The sequence below is a fragment of the Ranitomeya variabilis genome, chromosome 2, assembly GCF_051348905.1.
Source record: "Ranitomeya variabilis isolate aRanVar5 chromosome 2, aRanVar5.hap1, whole genome shotgun sequence".
In the NCBI taxonomy this organism is placed as follows: Eukaryota; Metazoa; Chordata; class Amphibia; order Anura; family Dendrobatidae; genus Ranitomeya; species Ranitomeya variabilis.
In genome coordinates this window covers 108,227,927-108,246,860 of record NC_135233.1, presented here as the reverse complement: position 1 = coordinate 108,246,860, position 18,934 = coordinate 108,227,927, and the positions used below count along the sequence as shown (strand labels likewise).

The window sequence follows — 18,934 nt, the reverse complement described above, 5'->3', positions numbered from 1 at the left end:
CTTTTAGGGGATCAAACGTCTGAATCTGACTAATGTATCATATTAAGACTAATCGTGTGTGTGAGTCCACAAATACAATGCACAGGAGGTCGTCTTATTGCCTTGTATTACTGCGCTGAGCTTTATAATGTGATTGCAGGACACTGGCTGCATCTCAGGACCAGGGATGATGCAGAGGTTTATTTTTTATGGTGTACATAAACTCCCAGCAGATCAATTTCTGGGCTCCACAAGATCGGGCCAAGGGCTAATGGTATGAGAAAGTGCATCAGAAAGTAACAGTATGTTTTACGTTCAGGTAATAGAGCTGTATTACTTCGCTTCAAGGGAACTCCCGGAATCTCTGTTCTGCAGTGCAATGAAAGAGAGAAATCATTAAAAGTCCCCTAGAGCAGCCGTGGGCTCAGAGGTGAAGGCGGCCCACCTCAGTGGAAGAGCATTGGGGAAATGTATCAACAGTGAATTCTAGTCGCAGCCCTGGTAATGTTCTAGTCGTTAGCCCCATGTACTGTAACTTCCATTATTATTTTGTGCCAATATTAAAAAAAAATAATAATTTGGCATCCAGGATTAGATATGCATAAGGACAACAGCACCTCACAATATACAATATAAAGTATAATGAATAAGGAGGAACATACAACATTGTGGGTAACCCATAACATAACATCAAAAAGGGGGAGAGGAAACATGGTATTAAACCCACAATAATAAGGCAATTGTGATTATAAAACATGTACACTTTATTAGTTTATTTAAAAAAAAAAGGAAATAAAAACTTTAGGTCCACAGAAAAATGGCGACAGCAGCAGGATAGGACTTGATAAATGTAATGATAGTACAAACACATTTATTGGATGAAGGAGCTACTGAATACTAATAGTATGATCAACTATGGGTGGGATAATACATATAATAAAATGTATGCAGAACTTAAAATCTGTCAGCAGATTTTTATTATATAATCCGAGGACAGAATGAGGTAGTGAGGTAGAGGTTAAAAAACTGAATCCAGGGATGTGTCACTTATTAGGCTGTGTGCTGTCTTTACTCCCAATGAAGGTTTTATCACCTGCAGATTATCACTACTACAGCTCATGTGCCTGCTGGACCAACCACTCCCCCTCCTGGGATAAGCAACTCACTGTCTATAGACTATGTACATACAGTGCCTGGTGTGGGCTGCTTTCTCAGCCCTGCTAAAAACTCTGTCACAAATGCTGCACCTGTAAACTAAGTGATACATCAATGGAATTGTGGTCTCTTTCCCTAGTTCATGCTGCTCTCAGATGAGGTAGCAAATGCCTGTTGGCAGATTCCCTTTCAGGCAATAGTAGAACAGTAGTGTATAAATAACAAAATGTGAATCCAAAAACAAGAGCCATCATCTATTTGTCCTCTCCTTCTCGATTGGCGCCAGCCTCGACATGTGTTGTGGTAGAAGCCTTCATCTCAGGGTTGCAAATTACATTTATCGTGTCCTATTGTACGTTATGAGTCACCATTTTTTCTATGGACCTACAATTTTTATTTCCCCCAATTTTTCTTTAATATAAACTAATAAAGATTACATGTTTGTATAATCACGATCACTGGATTAGGCCACGTTCACACTTTGAATATTTGGTCAGTATTTTACCTCAGTATTTGTAAGCTCAAATCAGGAGAACAACCACCAGAGGAAAAGTATAATAGAAACATGTCACCACTTCTGTATTTATCACCCACTCCTGGCTTTGGCTTACAAATACTGAGGTAAAAAACTCCCCAAATACTCAACATGTGAACGTGGCCTTACTATGGCGCTAGAACCTTGTCTCTTCTTCCCCCCTTTTAATGTTTTGTTCTATTATGTTTGTTACTCTCCTTGCTCTACTCTAAGGCCAGTCTCACAAGTCCAGATTTTTCCGGTACGTGAAGAAACGGTTCCAGACTTATCCGTGTGCGCACGTAGGCCATCCGTGTGATGTCCGTGTTCATCATCCGTGTGCTGTCCGTGTGTCCGTGTTTTGAAACAATTTTAACCCTATGACTTTAAAAAAAAAAAGCACACGAACGGCATCCGTGTGCGGTACGCGTTTACAGGCACCCATTGACTTTAATGGGTGCGTGTGCTCCCACAAACACTGACCTGTCTCCGTGTTTTGCACACGGTCCGTAAAAACACGCTGATGTGCAGAGACACATTCATTTTAATGTGTCTACGTGTGTCAGTGTCTCCGGTACGGGAGGAAACTGCCACCACACGTACTGGAGCCACTGACGTGTGAAACCGGCCAGAGCTGGATTTTTCCATTTGCTCTTGGAACCATGGGAAACCAACATTTCCTTTCAACTGGTTTGATATCGGTTCATGTCCGATTACATCCTTGGTCCAACACCCAAAGCCCGAGCCCCTATGAGTACCCCAATCTGAAGAGGAGAGTCCTAGTCTGGTCAAGAGTGCACACTATATTCAGCTACTTCAGGTGACAGTTTCCCTAAAATCTGACTATGGGGCTTCCAGAAACCAGCAACAGATGGTAAATGGTGCTCTATACTTGTGTGGCATTGGAGCAGGATATAGATTGTACAAATGCTTCTACCTCACACACTAAAAAGCCTCTCCACGGTAGGAAGGGACAAGGGTTTTCTGGAGATGGAACCATATTTAATGGCTTGATAACTATTACCAGAACTATAACCTGCATAAATTTCTATTAGAAGAAATGACAACTTCACAAAGACAAGATTCCACCATGATTAGACATGTCCATCGAGCATTTACAGCTGACAGGTCAAGCAGCTTGTGGGTCCCATGTGAACGTGAGGTGATGTGTTCATCGTGTTCACTTCGGGTCACTGGGGAAAACAACCTGGTAAATTAGACAGGTGTCCAAGATGTGCAAAGTAGCCAACGCCTGAAGAGACCAGATATTGGACATCCGAGCCTTGTTAAAAAAGATTACAGCTACATAGGAGTAGAATACAGTATTGTAATAAGGAAGGCTGATCCCCATCGCCTGATTGTGGGTGTAGCCAGGAGTAAGATCAATGCAAAGAAACCTCCATTAACTTCTAACATGAAGAACAGTAACCCCACGGTTTGTTCCTGTGGTTACAAAATCGGCAAAGTATGTGACAATTCAGTTAAAGGGGTTATAAAACCCTCATAACAGAAAATGTTCATCTAAAAACACTAATTTGTTAACAGCTTGGCGCCATCTGCAGTATATTTATTGTGGAAGGTGTAGGAAGTGTATGGCACATGCCCAGTGTAATGGTAGGCTTCCACTGCACTGGCTGATCAAAGCTTTCGGCCACGTGCACAAGTTGTGCGTCAAAACCACTGCGGATCCACAGCAAAATCTGCAATGTGTGCACATACACTTAGGGTATGTCTCCACGGTACGGATGGGCGGCGGTATCGCCACAGCGGCGAAGCCGCTCGGCGCTAAGCCCCGCCCCCTTAATGGGACGCGATCATGCCGGATGTGTTAACTCTTCACATCCGGGATGATCGCTCTCTCCCATAGGGCCCTGTGATATGCCTTGCGGGGACGCTGCGTCCCCGCAAGGTGTACGGGCATGCTGCGATCTGAAAAGACGCGCAGCATGTCCGTAGTCGCAGGGCCGCTGCGTGCGGGTTTCCACGCATAGTGGAGACAGGATTTCATAAAATCCCCTCCACTATGCTGGAACATCTGGACGCTGCTTGTTTGACGCTGCAGCGCTGCGCAGCGTCAAACAAGCAGCGTTTCCTGAACGTGGAAACATACCCTTAGAGGTCACATTCAGTTACAACTGTGGCAACGAAGAAGTTATATGAAGGGAGAAGGCCCCCCCTTGTCACTCATCTCCCCCCACAACATAATCTCGGGGTGCTGAAGGGTTAACAGATGCGGGCCTAATGAAGGGGTTTTCAGTACATTATATGGTACATTAAACGGTGCCGCTAAAAGAAAAAGTCATCCTGCAAAAACAATCCCCAAATCTGTAAAGTCGTGGCTCTTAGAAGGTAAAATGTTTGACACCATAACATACTGCGACAAAATACAATGTCGACTTTACAAAACCCCCAAAAGAAGCCCAGGCATGTAGTGGAGTTGCACTCTTTATAAAGTGCTCAGTAAGGCGTTCTCATTGTAGACGTCCATGTGTGTTTTTTTTTCCTTTGGGAGCACACCAACCCATAGAGTTTCATCACACATCAGTTTAACAAACGGATCCATGTTTCCGGGACGTGAGACTCACAGCATGTATATGGGGATCTGGTAAACACGGATCTTTCAGCCCGTGAGCCATCGTGGGCATGGTCCTCTCTCCACCTGTACCAGTCGCTGACTTGTTTTGGTCTATATTATTGTACTTGTCTTTTTATAAGGCTATGTGCACACGTTGCAGATTTCCTGCAGATCCGCAGCGTTTTTTTTCCGCGCAGAAACACTGCAGATCCGAAAGTGATTTACAGTACAATGTAAATCAATGTAAAAAAAAAAAATGGGTGTGCTAATGGTGCGGAAAAATCTACACAGAAAACACAGCGGATTCAAAAAAGGACCATGCCAATTCTTTTTGCGGATCTGCTGCGTTTTTGCATCCATTCCATAATAGAAATCCGCAGGGGTAAAAAAAAAAAAAAGGAAGAAATCCGCAGCAAAAATGCAAAAAAAGTGCAGATTCTGACCTGCGTTTTCTGCCAAGAAATGCAGAATCTGCACAGAAAATTCCACAGTCAAATCCGCAACGTGTGCATACAGCCTTATGTATACCCCTTTTCACATGTAAAGCGCCATGGAATAAATGGCGCTATAACAATAAATGATGATGAAAAATAGAAAACAGACTTTGTACTTTCATTAGTTTTTTACTGATCCATTGTTAAGAGTCAATGGATAAGAAAACGTTCAGACAGTCTGCCAACTTTAGTTTTTTAACAAACGTGCAAAACAGATGACACATACGAAGAGAAGTTAACATTTTAAGTGCATGAAAAAATAGACACCTGTGTGTGAATGTAGCCTAAGGCCTCATTCAGATGGCCGATTTTTTTGGTCAGTGAGTGTAACAGACAGCACACTAACCAAAATTAACCTACAGTTGAAGTCATTGGCTTACATACTGTATTTACAAGTGCACATAACATTTTTTCCAAATTAACCCCACAAAAATTTTCAGCTTGAACTATTCTGGATCTTTTTCTGAAGAATAATATATGAACTAGCAGGCAGTTCTGGCACCGTCCAAAATGTGATTAGCACACGGAGCTGCGTTTGAGACAAGCCAGATATTTCCAGCGGCCGTCTTACCTGGCCTATATTTGCATTCAGCTAGGAAGAGGGGCACTGTCTGTATCAGAGCTTTCCAAGACTTTATTGCAGGAAGCTAATGCTGGATTTACATTATTATGAACAAGCGCTCCTAGGAAGTCTCATCTAATAATAATACTCTAGCACTGTTATCAGGCTGTTAATCAACCCACAAACATGCAAAACACTAGTCAGTTGCTATGATTTTTAAGCTTGCTTAAAAATAATCGTTCTCGGCAGCACATAGTCCCCCGCAGTCCCCTTGACCTTAACCCAATCAAACACTGGTGGGTAGAGTTGATGAAGAAACTGTATACATACCCAAGTGAGTCGACCAGGAGGCACAAACTTTGAGAATGTGTAGAACAGACCTGAGATCAGATTTCGGTTGACACATGCTTGATTCGAATTGAGAGCATGCACCGAAAAATTCAGGCAAAAAGAAAAAATGTCACGAATCTGCATAACTAATCATATGCTAAATAGTTGCAAGTCAAATCTATGTATGCGATATCCAAGATGATTGTCTATAAAACAATGGTAGTGTCACGGTCAAAGCTGTAGTGGATGGTGAGAGATGGAGTCTGAAAGTCAAAAGTTCTTAGCATTGTTAAATATTTGCTCATCACTGTATATGCATCTACATGGCTGTACAACATGTCATAATGGCAAGTCACAATCTGTCCACATGCAAACAAAAAATAAAAAAATCATTAAATATTTTTTCTTTGATATTTAAAGTCTACCTATCGTTTTAGAATAAGTTTTTGTGTGTGTGAGGAATAACAGTTTTTGGTTATTATGCGACTTGTATAATGCACTTTTCACCAGTTTTCCTCTCTGCTGGCTCTCTCCAATTTTTTCAGTTATTTCTGAGCTAGTGGGTGAAGACGAGCTGCTATGATGTCTACCATACACAGTGCACACATTCTTGCTCTTCTGTCTATGTAGCAGATGGATAGAAGCAGCGTGAAGGACATTATACAGCATTACTGCAGCGGGGAATATGATACTTGTGAAATAAAACATCTACTAGAAAGGAAAAGAACTATGGCATAGGCAGCTGCATTTTGATGTATCAGTGAAATGGCAGTCCATCTGGTCTTGAGCAAGACAGATTTTATATATATTTATAAGTGAATGATGTTTGCTTTCAGGAGAGAGTAGAAGTGTCTCATAAGTGGAAAAAAAGCATATTTATCTGATCAGCAAATAAAATAAACTTTAGATTTATGCATAGAACGGCACTGACCACGGTCTGTGAAATTGACCCTTGTGTCCGAGACGGAGATATGGATATTTTATTTTGAGGCCTATTGGCGATAGGGACTGATGATAATCTTCATGCAAAGCTGTAAAATAATGGTGCTGTAAAAGCTACAGAAAGGAAATGACATCTACTGCATACATAAAGAGACCGAGCAGGAATTTTAAATACTTTTAATTAAATTCAATTGAAATTAGGAAAAACACAAATCATTTCAGGAAATATTTAAAAAGAACAAATGATATGTCAGCAGTAAATTGAGGGTTTTCAAGCATTCATTTTGTTTTACAAATATTACAATTAATGCACCAAAAGGGAAAATTGAAAGAACCCGCATTTCTTATAACACACCCTCAATATAAAGAACATGATTTGTAATATACATTTATATTCCTATGTACAACATCTAATAGAATTTAAGAATACAGAACATCCAGAACTGACTGTTCACACTGAAAACTTCCCCAACCAGTGCGAGAAAGGCCTGTGACAAGGTGGCCCCCGCACACAGAGAAAGGCCACAAACCCCAATATCAAGTTCACGCACAACCCACAAGAATACAAAGAACCCTGTTCACTCCCAGTCGTCTAAAGACCAAGACAAACAATATTTGAAGGAAAGAAAGAAAATCTTTCTGGTCCACTTTTTTCTTCTTTTCCATTTCACGTTCCATACAAGTGAGATCTGGGTGGTACGGACTGAACACAGGGTGACTGACAGCTTCTAAAACAGACTTAATGGTGATCGGCAAGATGAATGCGATTCTGAATTCTGCACTGACTCATATTTACAGCCATCACCTTTGTAATTCCAGAGGAACTGACAGCCAAAGTGCTTAAATCCTCTCCACATCACCCTGAGTGCTGAATAAATATCACCGAGATGAAGAGCAGGAATCCGGAGAGAACAGAGTGTAATCCTCTGCGCAAGCTAAAAACATTACACCCATTCCTACTACTGTACATGGCACAATGATTCCAGCCCTGGTAAAACGTCAGCATCTTCACTTTATGGCAGCCAGCGATTACATCCCCATGAATATCCATAGCGGCTGATAACTGCTAACAGGCCATGTCGCCAGCCTACATATTTAAGAGGCTATTCCCATTTTATACATTTCCGTCCATCCACAGGATAAGCCAAAAAACATCTGATAGATGCGAGTCCCACCTCTCCAATCTCATACTTCCCAAGTGAAGGAAAAATTATTCCAAAACCTCCTGAAAACCAGGACTTTAAGAAGGGTGCGTGTGACCCTTAAGACGCTCCGTCATACTCCCGTCCAAGTGCATATTTAGGGTAGAGAATTTGGGACACTGGTGTGGGTAAGCTTTTTGCTAGTGCACTTTGCTCACCACAAGTCTTATCTCCTAGAACACTGGCTGTAAAAGCTGTCAGGTACGATCCCCGTTCCCAGTCTCGCTGGTGAAGCGGCAGCAGTGAGTGGTCGTGTAAGTGTACTTCTGTCCTGTACAGTCTACAGAAGGGTCTAATATGTCTAAGACAGGAATAGCCCTTCAAAAAGATTGTCTAAGATTACATAAATGTCTGCTTTTGTTCCAAAAACAGCAATGTGTCCATAGTCTGCACTAGAATGGGGCTCAGCTGCAAAATCAGATAAAGTCCATGGACAACACCCTTGACCTAATTTTGTAGTTGGTGGTAAAATCGATTACCAGGATATCCCACTATTCAGGATTAGTGTTAGGTTTTCACACTGTGGCCATTGGATGTGGACAGAAGTGCGGAGGCCATTGGGCACACCATTCCACAAGTGCACCCAGGCGTTACTGTTACAATGGCAGGGCTCCTGGCCACTGCATGCAGGTCTGGGTTTGATCACAGGCCGTCCTAATGCTGTTGACTTATAGTGTATATGATATAAGTAGAATTAGGTAGGAATGACATATATATGTATGACTGATCAGATAAACTTTCCAATATATTTTAATTATGGAGAAGTTTGTGTAGTCTGTACATACATACACCAAAATAGAAAAAAACGCAAGAATGCATTTTTTTGTGTTGGATGACAATTATTAACAGTATAGATTCCAAATATGTCCTCAGTACACAACTTACTACATTAGCTTCTGTGGAATTAGCCAAAGTATAAGCGTCAGGTCTATGGCCCCTTACAGGGTTTTATTTAGAACTTTGGGCATTTTTCCCGATATGGCAAAGAATTTACCGACACGTAGTTGCTAACTTCATGCCTGTTCTGCCCTGCGACGATTTCTTCCGGTTCAGGCAGTGATTCTCCAGCTTAAATAGACCTCACATCAACAGAACAGTTCTAGCTCTCCTGCTTTGCTTTGTTGATAGCGCGTCACTGCTGACATCATGCTGACAGAGCTGGTTTCCTGCAGTTAGGCAGCGTGGAGCCAGCTTTCAATCAGCATGACATCGGTAGTGACACGCTATCGACAGAGCAAAGCGAAAGAAGGAGCTGCTCTGTCAACATGACTTCATCAGAAGCAGGAGAATTGCCGGCAGGATCGGTCTGTAACCGCTCTGAGCCAGCAGGGATCGTCGCAGGGCATAACAGGCATGGGAGTCAGCAACTATCTGCCGGCAAGTTTGTAGTCCTATGGCCAAAAAACCTTAACGTCTCGATAACCCATTTAATTATATTGGAAAGATTGCTGCTAGGGTAAATCTGTCCTCCTGTACTAGGTGCTAATCATAACAATCTTCCACCTATACAACACAAACATGGGGGCTACACAGCGTCCAATATGCAAATGACACAATTACTACTAATTTGCAGTTGACCTGCTGGAGATGAGCAAGTGAAGGTGGCAAGAGGCGTCTGGGAGGCCCGGATTTACAGTCGCAGGCTCTCTCACTGTGAAGACATCTGTTGATTTAGCCTCAGGAGATTCATGCTGCTTAATGCTCTGCCATCGCTGTCTGAAAGTGGAAATAAAGCTTCTGCTCTTCATTTAAAGTCCATGGAGCGACATTTCAGTGTAATCTACAGTCCCTATTTACTTCAAACTAATGGGTACAAGCCTGAATAAAGTACAGAAAAAAATCACTTAAATTAGTGCAAAAATCCCATCGACACACACAAAACGCACAAGTGCCCGAATATGCATCCAGCTGCATGTAAAGACATCTACTTCATATATGACTAATGTAACTGAACCACATCGATCAACGTCCTAAGTCGCTAATTCAGAAGACCGAAAAATGTAAGAAAATCACACGAAAATTAAGCAGTATCCAACATACAGAAGTGAAAGCAACGTACAAGGCCACGAAGACAATACGCTCAATTAAACATAAACTTAAAACAAAGGAACGCCTGGAGCAAAACTGGAAATAAACTTTTGTTTTTTTTTTCCCCCCTTCATTTAGGAAATTAGGGTCTGAAATAAAACATTAAAAACAAAAATTGTATAAATATGTGCGGAAACCATGCAAAATAACAAGACAACAGTGAGAACAGAGAAAATGAAGCAGATCTGAGATCTCCTAGAGCAGATGCCATGGTGGTGGTGCACGTCAAGGAAAATCCCATCTTAAAAGCATCTTCTAAAGAGACTATTCATGAGCGTTGAAAACCTGCGTCAATAATTTCCAGTGACGTACGTCTCCCAGTAGCCCTAAGGGCGATTTGGGTTTTGTACCTAGTGGGTGTCTGACCCTCAACTAGATTATCTTCTGATGTCACAAGATGCTTTCAAGGTGGATTTGTCCCTTAAAATTCCATTTCTTTGCGCCAAGCTAAATATCGCCAAGCTAAATATCATTGGGCCAAGATCTCTGCAGATAAAAATATAGATTTTTTCCCCCTCTTTTATACACACCACTGGAAAATTCACATATTTAAGGCCCTGTTCCCACAGATCCATACTTCAGCCTGTTCTGAAAGGAACCCGGTATACGAGAAGGTTAAATATACGTGGCTTAGCCTTGTTTAGTGCGCCCTCTGTTCCACTTCCCAGCAGTGAAAGTGTTACACAGCTAGCCGTAACAATGTGAGGCAATCACATCCTTCATACCTAAAAAGCCTTGCGAGAAGTGTTGTTGTGCTTCCTGCCGGTGGCAGATGTGGTCCCTCGGCCTTCGGTGCAGTTGCATCATTACGCTTTGTCAGACAATCCTCTTGCCGTCATCATAGTTACATCATACCTCAGTGCCTAATGGTCGCTTACGACCAACCTGCCCAGGGGGGTCCTGCCCCATCAGGCACACATTACAACAATAGCACAGCTCGTCCTTTTTAAAAAGTTATATTCACAGGTGCAAAGTCATAGATTTCTATAGATTTTTTTTTCTTTTACGATTAAAAACAGCTCTTTACTAGAGTTCAGTATAAAAAAAAAAAAAAAAAGTGCTTCAATTGGAAGATTTGCTGACAGCACTGGCGGAGCGTCGGAGCTTTCCCGAAACCTTAGTTCTGGTGGCACGGGTTAGTGTTGGCGAGGTGGGCTCTGGTGGGTCTGGTCCTGTGCTCACCGACAGATCAGAACTGGTACTCGAAGGGAGACCTAGAAAATAAAAGGAAATTAAACATTGAGAGAAGGTTTACATGGCTGTGTGGAGATTTTCATTACAAAGACGAGCAGGTCCCAACAGAAAAATGTCAGATTCAACAGGTTTACACAAAAATCGGTAATTTGATAGCATTTCTTCAGGGTGACTGATGTTATCCAGCGTTGGATCACGTGCTGGGACCTTCACTCCTACACATTCTTCCAGACACTTTCTACGTATCAGTATCTCCAGCTTCCAGATGTATTTAGTGGTTTGGTTTCTGCATCAGAACTCAGCTACCTAGTATATTCCTTCTCAATATTACACAAATGTTCTTAACTATTACTACCCCAAGACCCTTAGAGATCAGATTTTATGTAAGAACGCCTACTGAACAATCCCTTTAAGACCAGTAAAAATGACGTGGACTACTGGTAAGTAATGCATATATTACATAAGAAAACCTTATAAACAACAGCGCATGTTCAATAAAAGACGTCTACAAGCTCCAGCCCTGGGCCACAGAAGTCCTCCTCCAGTATGAAAACAAGGGCAAAGCAGCAGATGTTGCCTACAGGGACCAATTTGATCACCAGTCTCTGCTCTGAAAAAGTTAGAAGCCAAAATCTGATTGGTTGCTACAGGCCACTGTTTTTATTTTTTTGGACAAATTTTCACACAGGGCCCAATAACTTAAATTTAGCCTAAATTTAAGGGTTAAGCAACATATGGGATACCCAATCCAGAAATGCACTACGAGAACTGAGACGTAACTACAATCTACAGTATAATAGTGAACACAAAGTGTCACAAAAGGCAGTAACAGGGCTTCCTATGACGTAAAGCATTTACTCGTAGCCCAGCTCTCCGCACTCACCCAATGCACAATAACCATGTATGTGAACACTGTGCCGCTGATATGGGGGGCTGTACCCTGTAACTGTGCTTCACATAGTGGACCGATGAAATGCGCTATAACATGGCGATCATTTAGGCTACTTTCAGATAGGCAGAGTGGCGCCGTCCTTTTGCAATTTTGCAGTAAATGACTGCAGTGATGGTCTGCATTCTTTTTGCATGCACAATAAAACATGAGTAGTTTTACCATGCTGCAAAATGACCTGGCAGGCCCACGTGTGAATGTGCTGGTAGGGTTTTTCAGTCCTACCAGCAATGTTCTCCCACCCAAAAAATAGCGCCACTCTTGCCCATAGGCTATGCCTGGTATTGCAATTAAGCAATGAGAACAGTTGCAATACTAGACACAGTCTTTGGAGAATGGAAGACATATTTTTCCCAATCCCTGACCCACCACTTTAAAGGGAACCTGGCAGCAGATGCATGCAGCCTGATCCACGGGCGGCACGTATCAGACTCTGGATGAATGTTTTTGGCCCGGTATGTTTGACATTGAAACGCTGCGGTATTTCAGAGAAAAATATACTTTAAATGCACACAGGGACCAAGCCGAGTAGGGGACTAGTTAGAGGAGCTTGTACCCGTTGGCCTCTCTGCACCCGCTGCCCTGGAGCGACCGGTCTCTTCCTGCGTATGTCTATAAAAAGTGACCTGTATGTCACTGGCGGCGAGGGGAAGATGTCAGGGACCCTCCGGTCCGACTAGTCTCCTGTCCTCAGCGGCTTTTAAAGTATGTTTTTCCTTTTAACGCGGAAGCATTTCAATCAAACATATATGGCTGAAAACATGCAGCCAGTGACTGACACATGCTCCTGTGGGCCGAGCAGCATATGTAAGTTGTCAGGTTACCTTCAAGCAATGTTCAGCGCTTTCTAGGAATATTAGTGAAGGAGAGAAGCAGCCACTAGTAATGTGCTGAAAAAGGAACGGTGATGAAACGCGTTGGGGATAAGTAGAGCTTCTGTCCGTGTGTTGTATGATGGGTGAGCCGAAGGGTTCAGGTTTATCTCAAGCTCTGGTACCAAAACTGTAGAAATGATAAACCAGTAGGAGGAGGACACTCTGCAGGTCCCAGGCTTACGTCAGCTCACATGCTGATATAGTAAACATCAACTTATAAAGCAATTATTCCCCGAAGAGGAAGATGACTGAAGGTCAGGACAAAATAGCTCGTCTGAATGGAAGCAGATGAGGTAGCAGCTACTAAACATAACAGAAAATGAATAAAATTACGGCCTGCGAGTAACAAATCTTCCCCAGCACAATTATAACCATGCACCGAGGAATTCAGAGATGTCTGTTGCAATCGAGGACTGTTGTTGCTTGCAGTTGGCGCACAGTCTCTCTGGGCAGCACGGGAAGAGGGAATTTAATTTCATCACTTACTCTCTTTATGCATCATCTTTAAATCATGAGATACTGCCACAAACAACTGCACATGCTAAAATCTCCGCGCTAACCCCTCCGACACAATGGAGGGGAGTGATAATGAAGTGGATGCCAGGGAAAATGCTGCACTGGAGAATACTAAAGAGATGCACAAATCTAAAAGCGCTCAAACCCCGAAATGCAGAATGTGCTGCGTAATTACCATTATTAATAATATAGCAGACGATCGAGGAGCGCTGCGGTGATATACGGAGGGCTAAGGCAGGTTTCACAAGGGTGAATTTAGCCTCAGTAATCGGCATCAAAACCCAAATCCCAGAAGCTTAGGTCGCTCTAAAGCCACAAACACAAGTTCGTCCACAGTTACTGTCAATGGAGAGAACAGGAACAAAGGATAGGGTAGATTGGATTTATTAAGTAATCGAGGGAGAGCGGGAGCACCCTAAGCTTCGTAGCCCACAGGGGTCTGGCTACTGCAACCATTAAACACATTATAAAAAGACTCCATTGCTTATAAAAGGATCTCTATTTGTAAGACTTGTGAAAAAATGGTTTAGTGGATTTCTTCAAGGAAACAAATTAAAAAAAAAAAAAAAATGTATATAGTATATTTTCACCTTTAGTGATAATCCTACCCTTTTGGTCACAAGGGTTCCTCATCCCTAGTATATAAAATTGTTTTATTTAATAACCTTTTGAGATGTCTGACATTATTTTAGGGGCTGGAACACAATTTTAAAGGGACTGTCCAGGCTTGGGGTTGAAGTCTACAGTCACTCAGAGTGCAGACTTGTGAATCCTCACAGTGCACACTGTGAAGATTGGGCAGCCATGTGACCGCAAATATAAGCTAAGACCCCTGGACGAAGCATTTCATTGCGAAACGCGCGTCGGGTGTGGTGGGTCCTCAGCTGTCATTTTTCAAAGGTAAACTACCTGTTATTATGTACTCTATTATTATCTAAGAAATTGCTTGTTCTCCTTTGTATATTTTTCCCCTTTATTTTACATAACTGGCAACTCTGCATTGGGCTTACAGGATTTTTACATGGCAACTTTGCCTTTTATTATTGCTCTAAAATTTCGCTGTGCAGTTGCTAGTTTTGTATACACTATATAATTATCACGATAAATTGTTTGTACTATGCGGCTTTTACCATTCTGTTTGAAACTTGCAAATGCAGGGGGGTCCTATACTAACATAACGTAGTTGAGTACTTTCCATCTATTACCTGGGTGTACCCACCTTTTTCTTGTATACCTGCGGTGTCCTACCTTAACTGTTTTTTATTGTTGTTTTATATATTTTTTTTAAATGTATCTGAATAAACTTTAGACTTTTTAATCATTTAAATCTCGCCCCTCTTATGTAAAGTTTTTTCATCTAGGTGTTCTCGCAAATAAAAAATGTGTATACTTTCTGACTAGACGTGTCTGGACTCACTCAATACACTAATATCGGGCGACAACGCGCACATCTAGCCTGCATGTATGCCAATAGCATACCTACAGTTGTGCACTCACTGGTTACCGATGCTGGCAAATCCTGTGCGCGCTGTGAGGATTCACAAGTCTGCAGTCACAGAGTGACAGCAGACTTGAACCTTAAGCCTGGACAACACCTTTAATTCTTGTCCTAAAGACTTTGAAACTGATTTTTTGACAGAGAAATAAGGACGAAGGGGAGGAGACTACAGAAAAGCTGGTAATATGATCTCACAATCTTGTCATCAGGGCGTGACTATAGAGAGCGCTGAGGCTGCAGCGTTATCTATAGTTTAGGGCTCCAGAAGCCGAATGGCCACTCTGTAATTAGGGAATCCCAGTGCATTATAAAGTGTGTAAGGCTACATTCTCATAGATCCGCTGCAAAACTTCAATTTATACATTCAAAATCACTGGATAGATTTTTTTTAATACAAAATTTTTGGGCATATTCCAGATTATTAAAATTGCTGCATGCCAACGATATTGTAGCGATGTGGTGGATTTTGTACACAGATTTTCATCTTTTCATCCATCTCAATGGGAGGCCTGTGTGATGCGTCCTCCTGAGCGACAGACTCTCCATACAGCTGGCCTAAGGTCTCGTCTGTAGATCCGGAATAACTTAGGATTTCCCATTAGGGAAACACGACTTTTGTTTCCTTATAAGCTCCAAGACACTTTCCATTCGTCTACTACTTTACAAACACTCTCTGTGATCACACTGTCAGTGTGCAGTTCTGCTCAGTATTGGTAATGTCTAATCGATGAATACAGTCCGATAACTCCGATAACAGAAAAGACAAGTTCCAACCAATATAGAAAACCTAAGGTCATTACCTGCCACCCAGGCTGACATTGTGAGGCCAAAGCATTATATGCTCCAAACAGCTAAACATTTATACAGTCCCTATTCAGCCCACTCCCTTCCTTCTGTTCACCACCAAGAGAGGTCAGTGGATCATTGTGAGGGGATTTAGCTGGGTGCAATTATATAATTATTCTAAACAATATGCCTTTGAAATGTAAAACTCCGCTTGGCTTTGGCTAATCAAATGTGGATTTTCCTCAATGGTGTCTGAAGCCACCAATATGGGATTGTTGTCACTCATTCTACTGGAGGCCAACATGCTGGCACCTGACCACGCAATGTGACCACTTATCACTGTACTAGGACTTCCTTGGCCTCTTATGCAATTCTTATTTTCTGATCTAAAAAACAACAATATTCATGAATAGGACTCCATACATACTTTATTAAAATGATCTGAAAAACAAGGCACACACAGAGGTATAAGCTCATTGTGCTCCACATATACAATAGACTGCATTGTATATTTGGAAAACAGAAGTATATAAGTAGCTGTCAGGAATCTTGTAATACTATAAACTCATCACTCAGAAACCACCAACTACTAGCTAAACCTGTCACACTAATCCATTACCTGAAAACGTCCATGCTATATTATAGCCCCCTCCAGGGTTCACGTCTAGGATCAGGTAGACGGCAGGGAGACATCCAGCAACCACAATGGAATGGACTTTAAAAGCATTATTTATTAGTATTAAAATTAAAAAAGAGAAAAAATACTAATAGACACACTAGGCCTCCGCATTTGGAGTACAAAGGCTCTTAATTAGGGATGAGCGGAATATACTCGTTACTCGAGATTTCCAGAGCACGCTCAGGTGTCCTCAGAGTATTTTTTAGTGCTCGGAGATTTAGTTTTCTTCGCCTCAGCTGGATGATTTACAGCTACTAGTCAGCTTGATTACATGTGGAGATTCCCTAGCAACCAGGCAACCCCCACATGTACTTAGCCTGGCTAATAGCTGTAAATCATTCAGCTGAGGCAATGAAAACTAAATCTCCGAGCACTAAAAAATACTCGGAGGTCACCCGAGCGCATGTTCAGGAAATCTCGAGTAACGAGTATATTCGCTCATCACTAGTCTTCATCATTCCATGATTCCATGATTAAGAGCCTTAGTGCTCGAAACGGGTAGGTCTAGCGTGTTTATTTTTCCATTTTGATATTTTAATAGTTACAAATAAATATTTTTTACAGTCATTTTGATTGTGATTACTGGATGTCGTAATGCTTACTACCTGATCATTTCCACCCAGGAGCCGGCCCATGGTCTTGGTCTGTGCACTGCACCCTTATTGGATTGAAGACACCTGGACAGTGTGTGCTGATGTGATATTTGTTCTTTGCCTTCTAGGACACAGACTTAAGCCAGTGAAAGAAAATGTGGCTTTCATGCAGTTCTTGCTGGGCAACACAGCAGAAACACAAGAGCCCTAATGACTACAAAAAGAATATATATATTTTTTTCAGGAATTAGATGTTCTACACATTAGTGAAGGATGAGCATCATTATCAGGCACATGCTACTAACTTTTTAATTGTCTGCAGTGGTAAAGATACTTCTGGCATCACGTCTAACTCTTTCCCATAACGAGCCTACAGTTAAACCACTATGTACAGGCTTCCACCATTTCGATGACACCTCGAAGCTTAGAGGAGTATTGTTCTGTGATCCTAGTAGTCAGTCTAAATGGTTGAGAAGGAGCTCCACATATGCTCATCAGCAAATTGGTGTGCTTAAGAGTGATGATCTAAAGCGCCCATTTTTACATAGTTAGTTGGGATTTTTATGGTATCGGTGGAGGCTTCCATGTTCAACACTCACTATTAGTCAGAGCAGCTCTGAAGGATGGGTACATTCATGCATTTAGTGGACTGCACATTCATTTCAATGTGATTTCTGTAATGCTCCAATTCCCCCGTGGTAGCGCTGCAGGGGAAATGACTTGCTGTGATCAGCTTTTTGTCAAGGAACCCGCCCACCCCCTCTCTCCAAAAGGGACCTAACCAAGAATTGTTTTGTTTTCCATATTAGACAACCCCTTTACTCCCTACCAAGGTCAGCATTTTAGGGTTACAAATACATCTGCTTATTTCTCATTGTAAAACAACTATGGCACAATTCCATTTTTTTGTGAAACTAAAACATAAAACAAGATAACCCTAAAATTAGTGACAACTATTATATTCCTGGACGGACATTCCAGTAAAATCTATGACACGACATGTACAGATTTGCACGTTTGATTTTCTATTATGTTTGAAATAGTAGATGAAAAAGAATTTCAGCATAAATAGGCTGCTGTATTAAAGTAAAAAAAAAAGAAAAGAAATAAAACTGATAATAAAATTAAAAACTTGCGGAGAGCAGCAAGAACAGAAGGGAGGAGAGGGGAAGACAAAAATCTAATTCACTCATACTTAAAGAAAACTGTTCTGTGAAAAAATGCAGATGCTTGTTAGTCTGGGGTTAGGAATGAAAATTCTTTATCCTTTTTTTTCAGTTCCCTCAGGGCATGGAGATAGGGGGGAGGGAGCGGCTTTTTGTATCATATGTTCCTGCAGCTAAACAGAATGGCAGATGGTCAAATTAATACAAATTCAGCCAATTGGGCAAGCTCAAGCAGTATTCACCCAAGCTACGGAACAATCCTGCTCCTGTGCATATAAAGAACAGCGCAGTCCAAACAGAGCGGCGTGTGTAAAGGCAGCCACACCTAGGCGCTTACAGGCGCTCGCAACATTCCATTAGCCCGAAAACTTTGCACATTCCATCAGTCAGAACTTTCTTCTGGCAAATCCTTAACTATGCAATCAACCTTGAAGCTTCTTCTGAAGCATCTTGATTGATAGAGCGACAGCAGCTGCACAACGAGCAAGTAATAACCTCAGAAGATAAAGCCTTTCATACAAATATTGTAATTCCACTTGCAAGCTGCCTGGCACGAACTCTAATTACTTGGCCTTTTTCTTGTAATGAAACTTTGAAGGTCTGTTTCCACACCAAGCTGTAAACCAATTAACCCGCTTTATCCCAGACAGGGTGTTTTAACAGCAAGGCAGTAAAATAAGTATTAATCATCAGTACAAAGAACGCAAAAAACTGAAAAATATATATATTTTATTAAAAAAAATAAATCTATATTTCAATAATTAGATGTATTTTCCATCAATTCTGTTAAATATCTTATACATCAAGAAGGCTTTTAAATAGAATAAATAGAATCCA

At 41.6% G+C, this 18,934-nt stretch overlaps 1 protein-coding gene across 3 annotated transcripts in view; it reads right to left on the bottom strand.

The window, feature by feature from the left end:
* Nucleotides 1-6,711: 6,711 nt before the first annotated feature.
* Nucleotides 6,712-18,934, bottom strand: part of RALGAPA2 (Ral GTPase activating protein catalytic subunit alpha 2) — a 331,873-nt gene continuing 319,650 nt past the window's right edge. For 2 of the 3 annotated variants that reach the window (XM_077282789.1, XM_077282788.1), the window contains one exon: nt 6,712-11,055. In XM_077282789.1, the coding sequence (XP_077138904.1) occupies nt 10,904-11,055 (152 nt within the window). In that variant the 3' untranslated portion in view covers nt 6,712-10,903. The remainder of the gene's footprint in view (nt 11,056-18,934) is intronic. The other variant, XM_077282790.1, reaches the window with a different exon arrangement.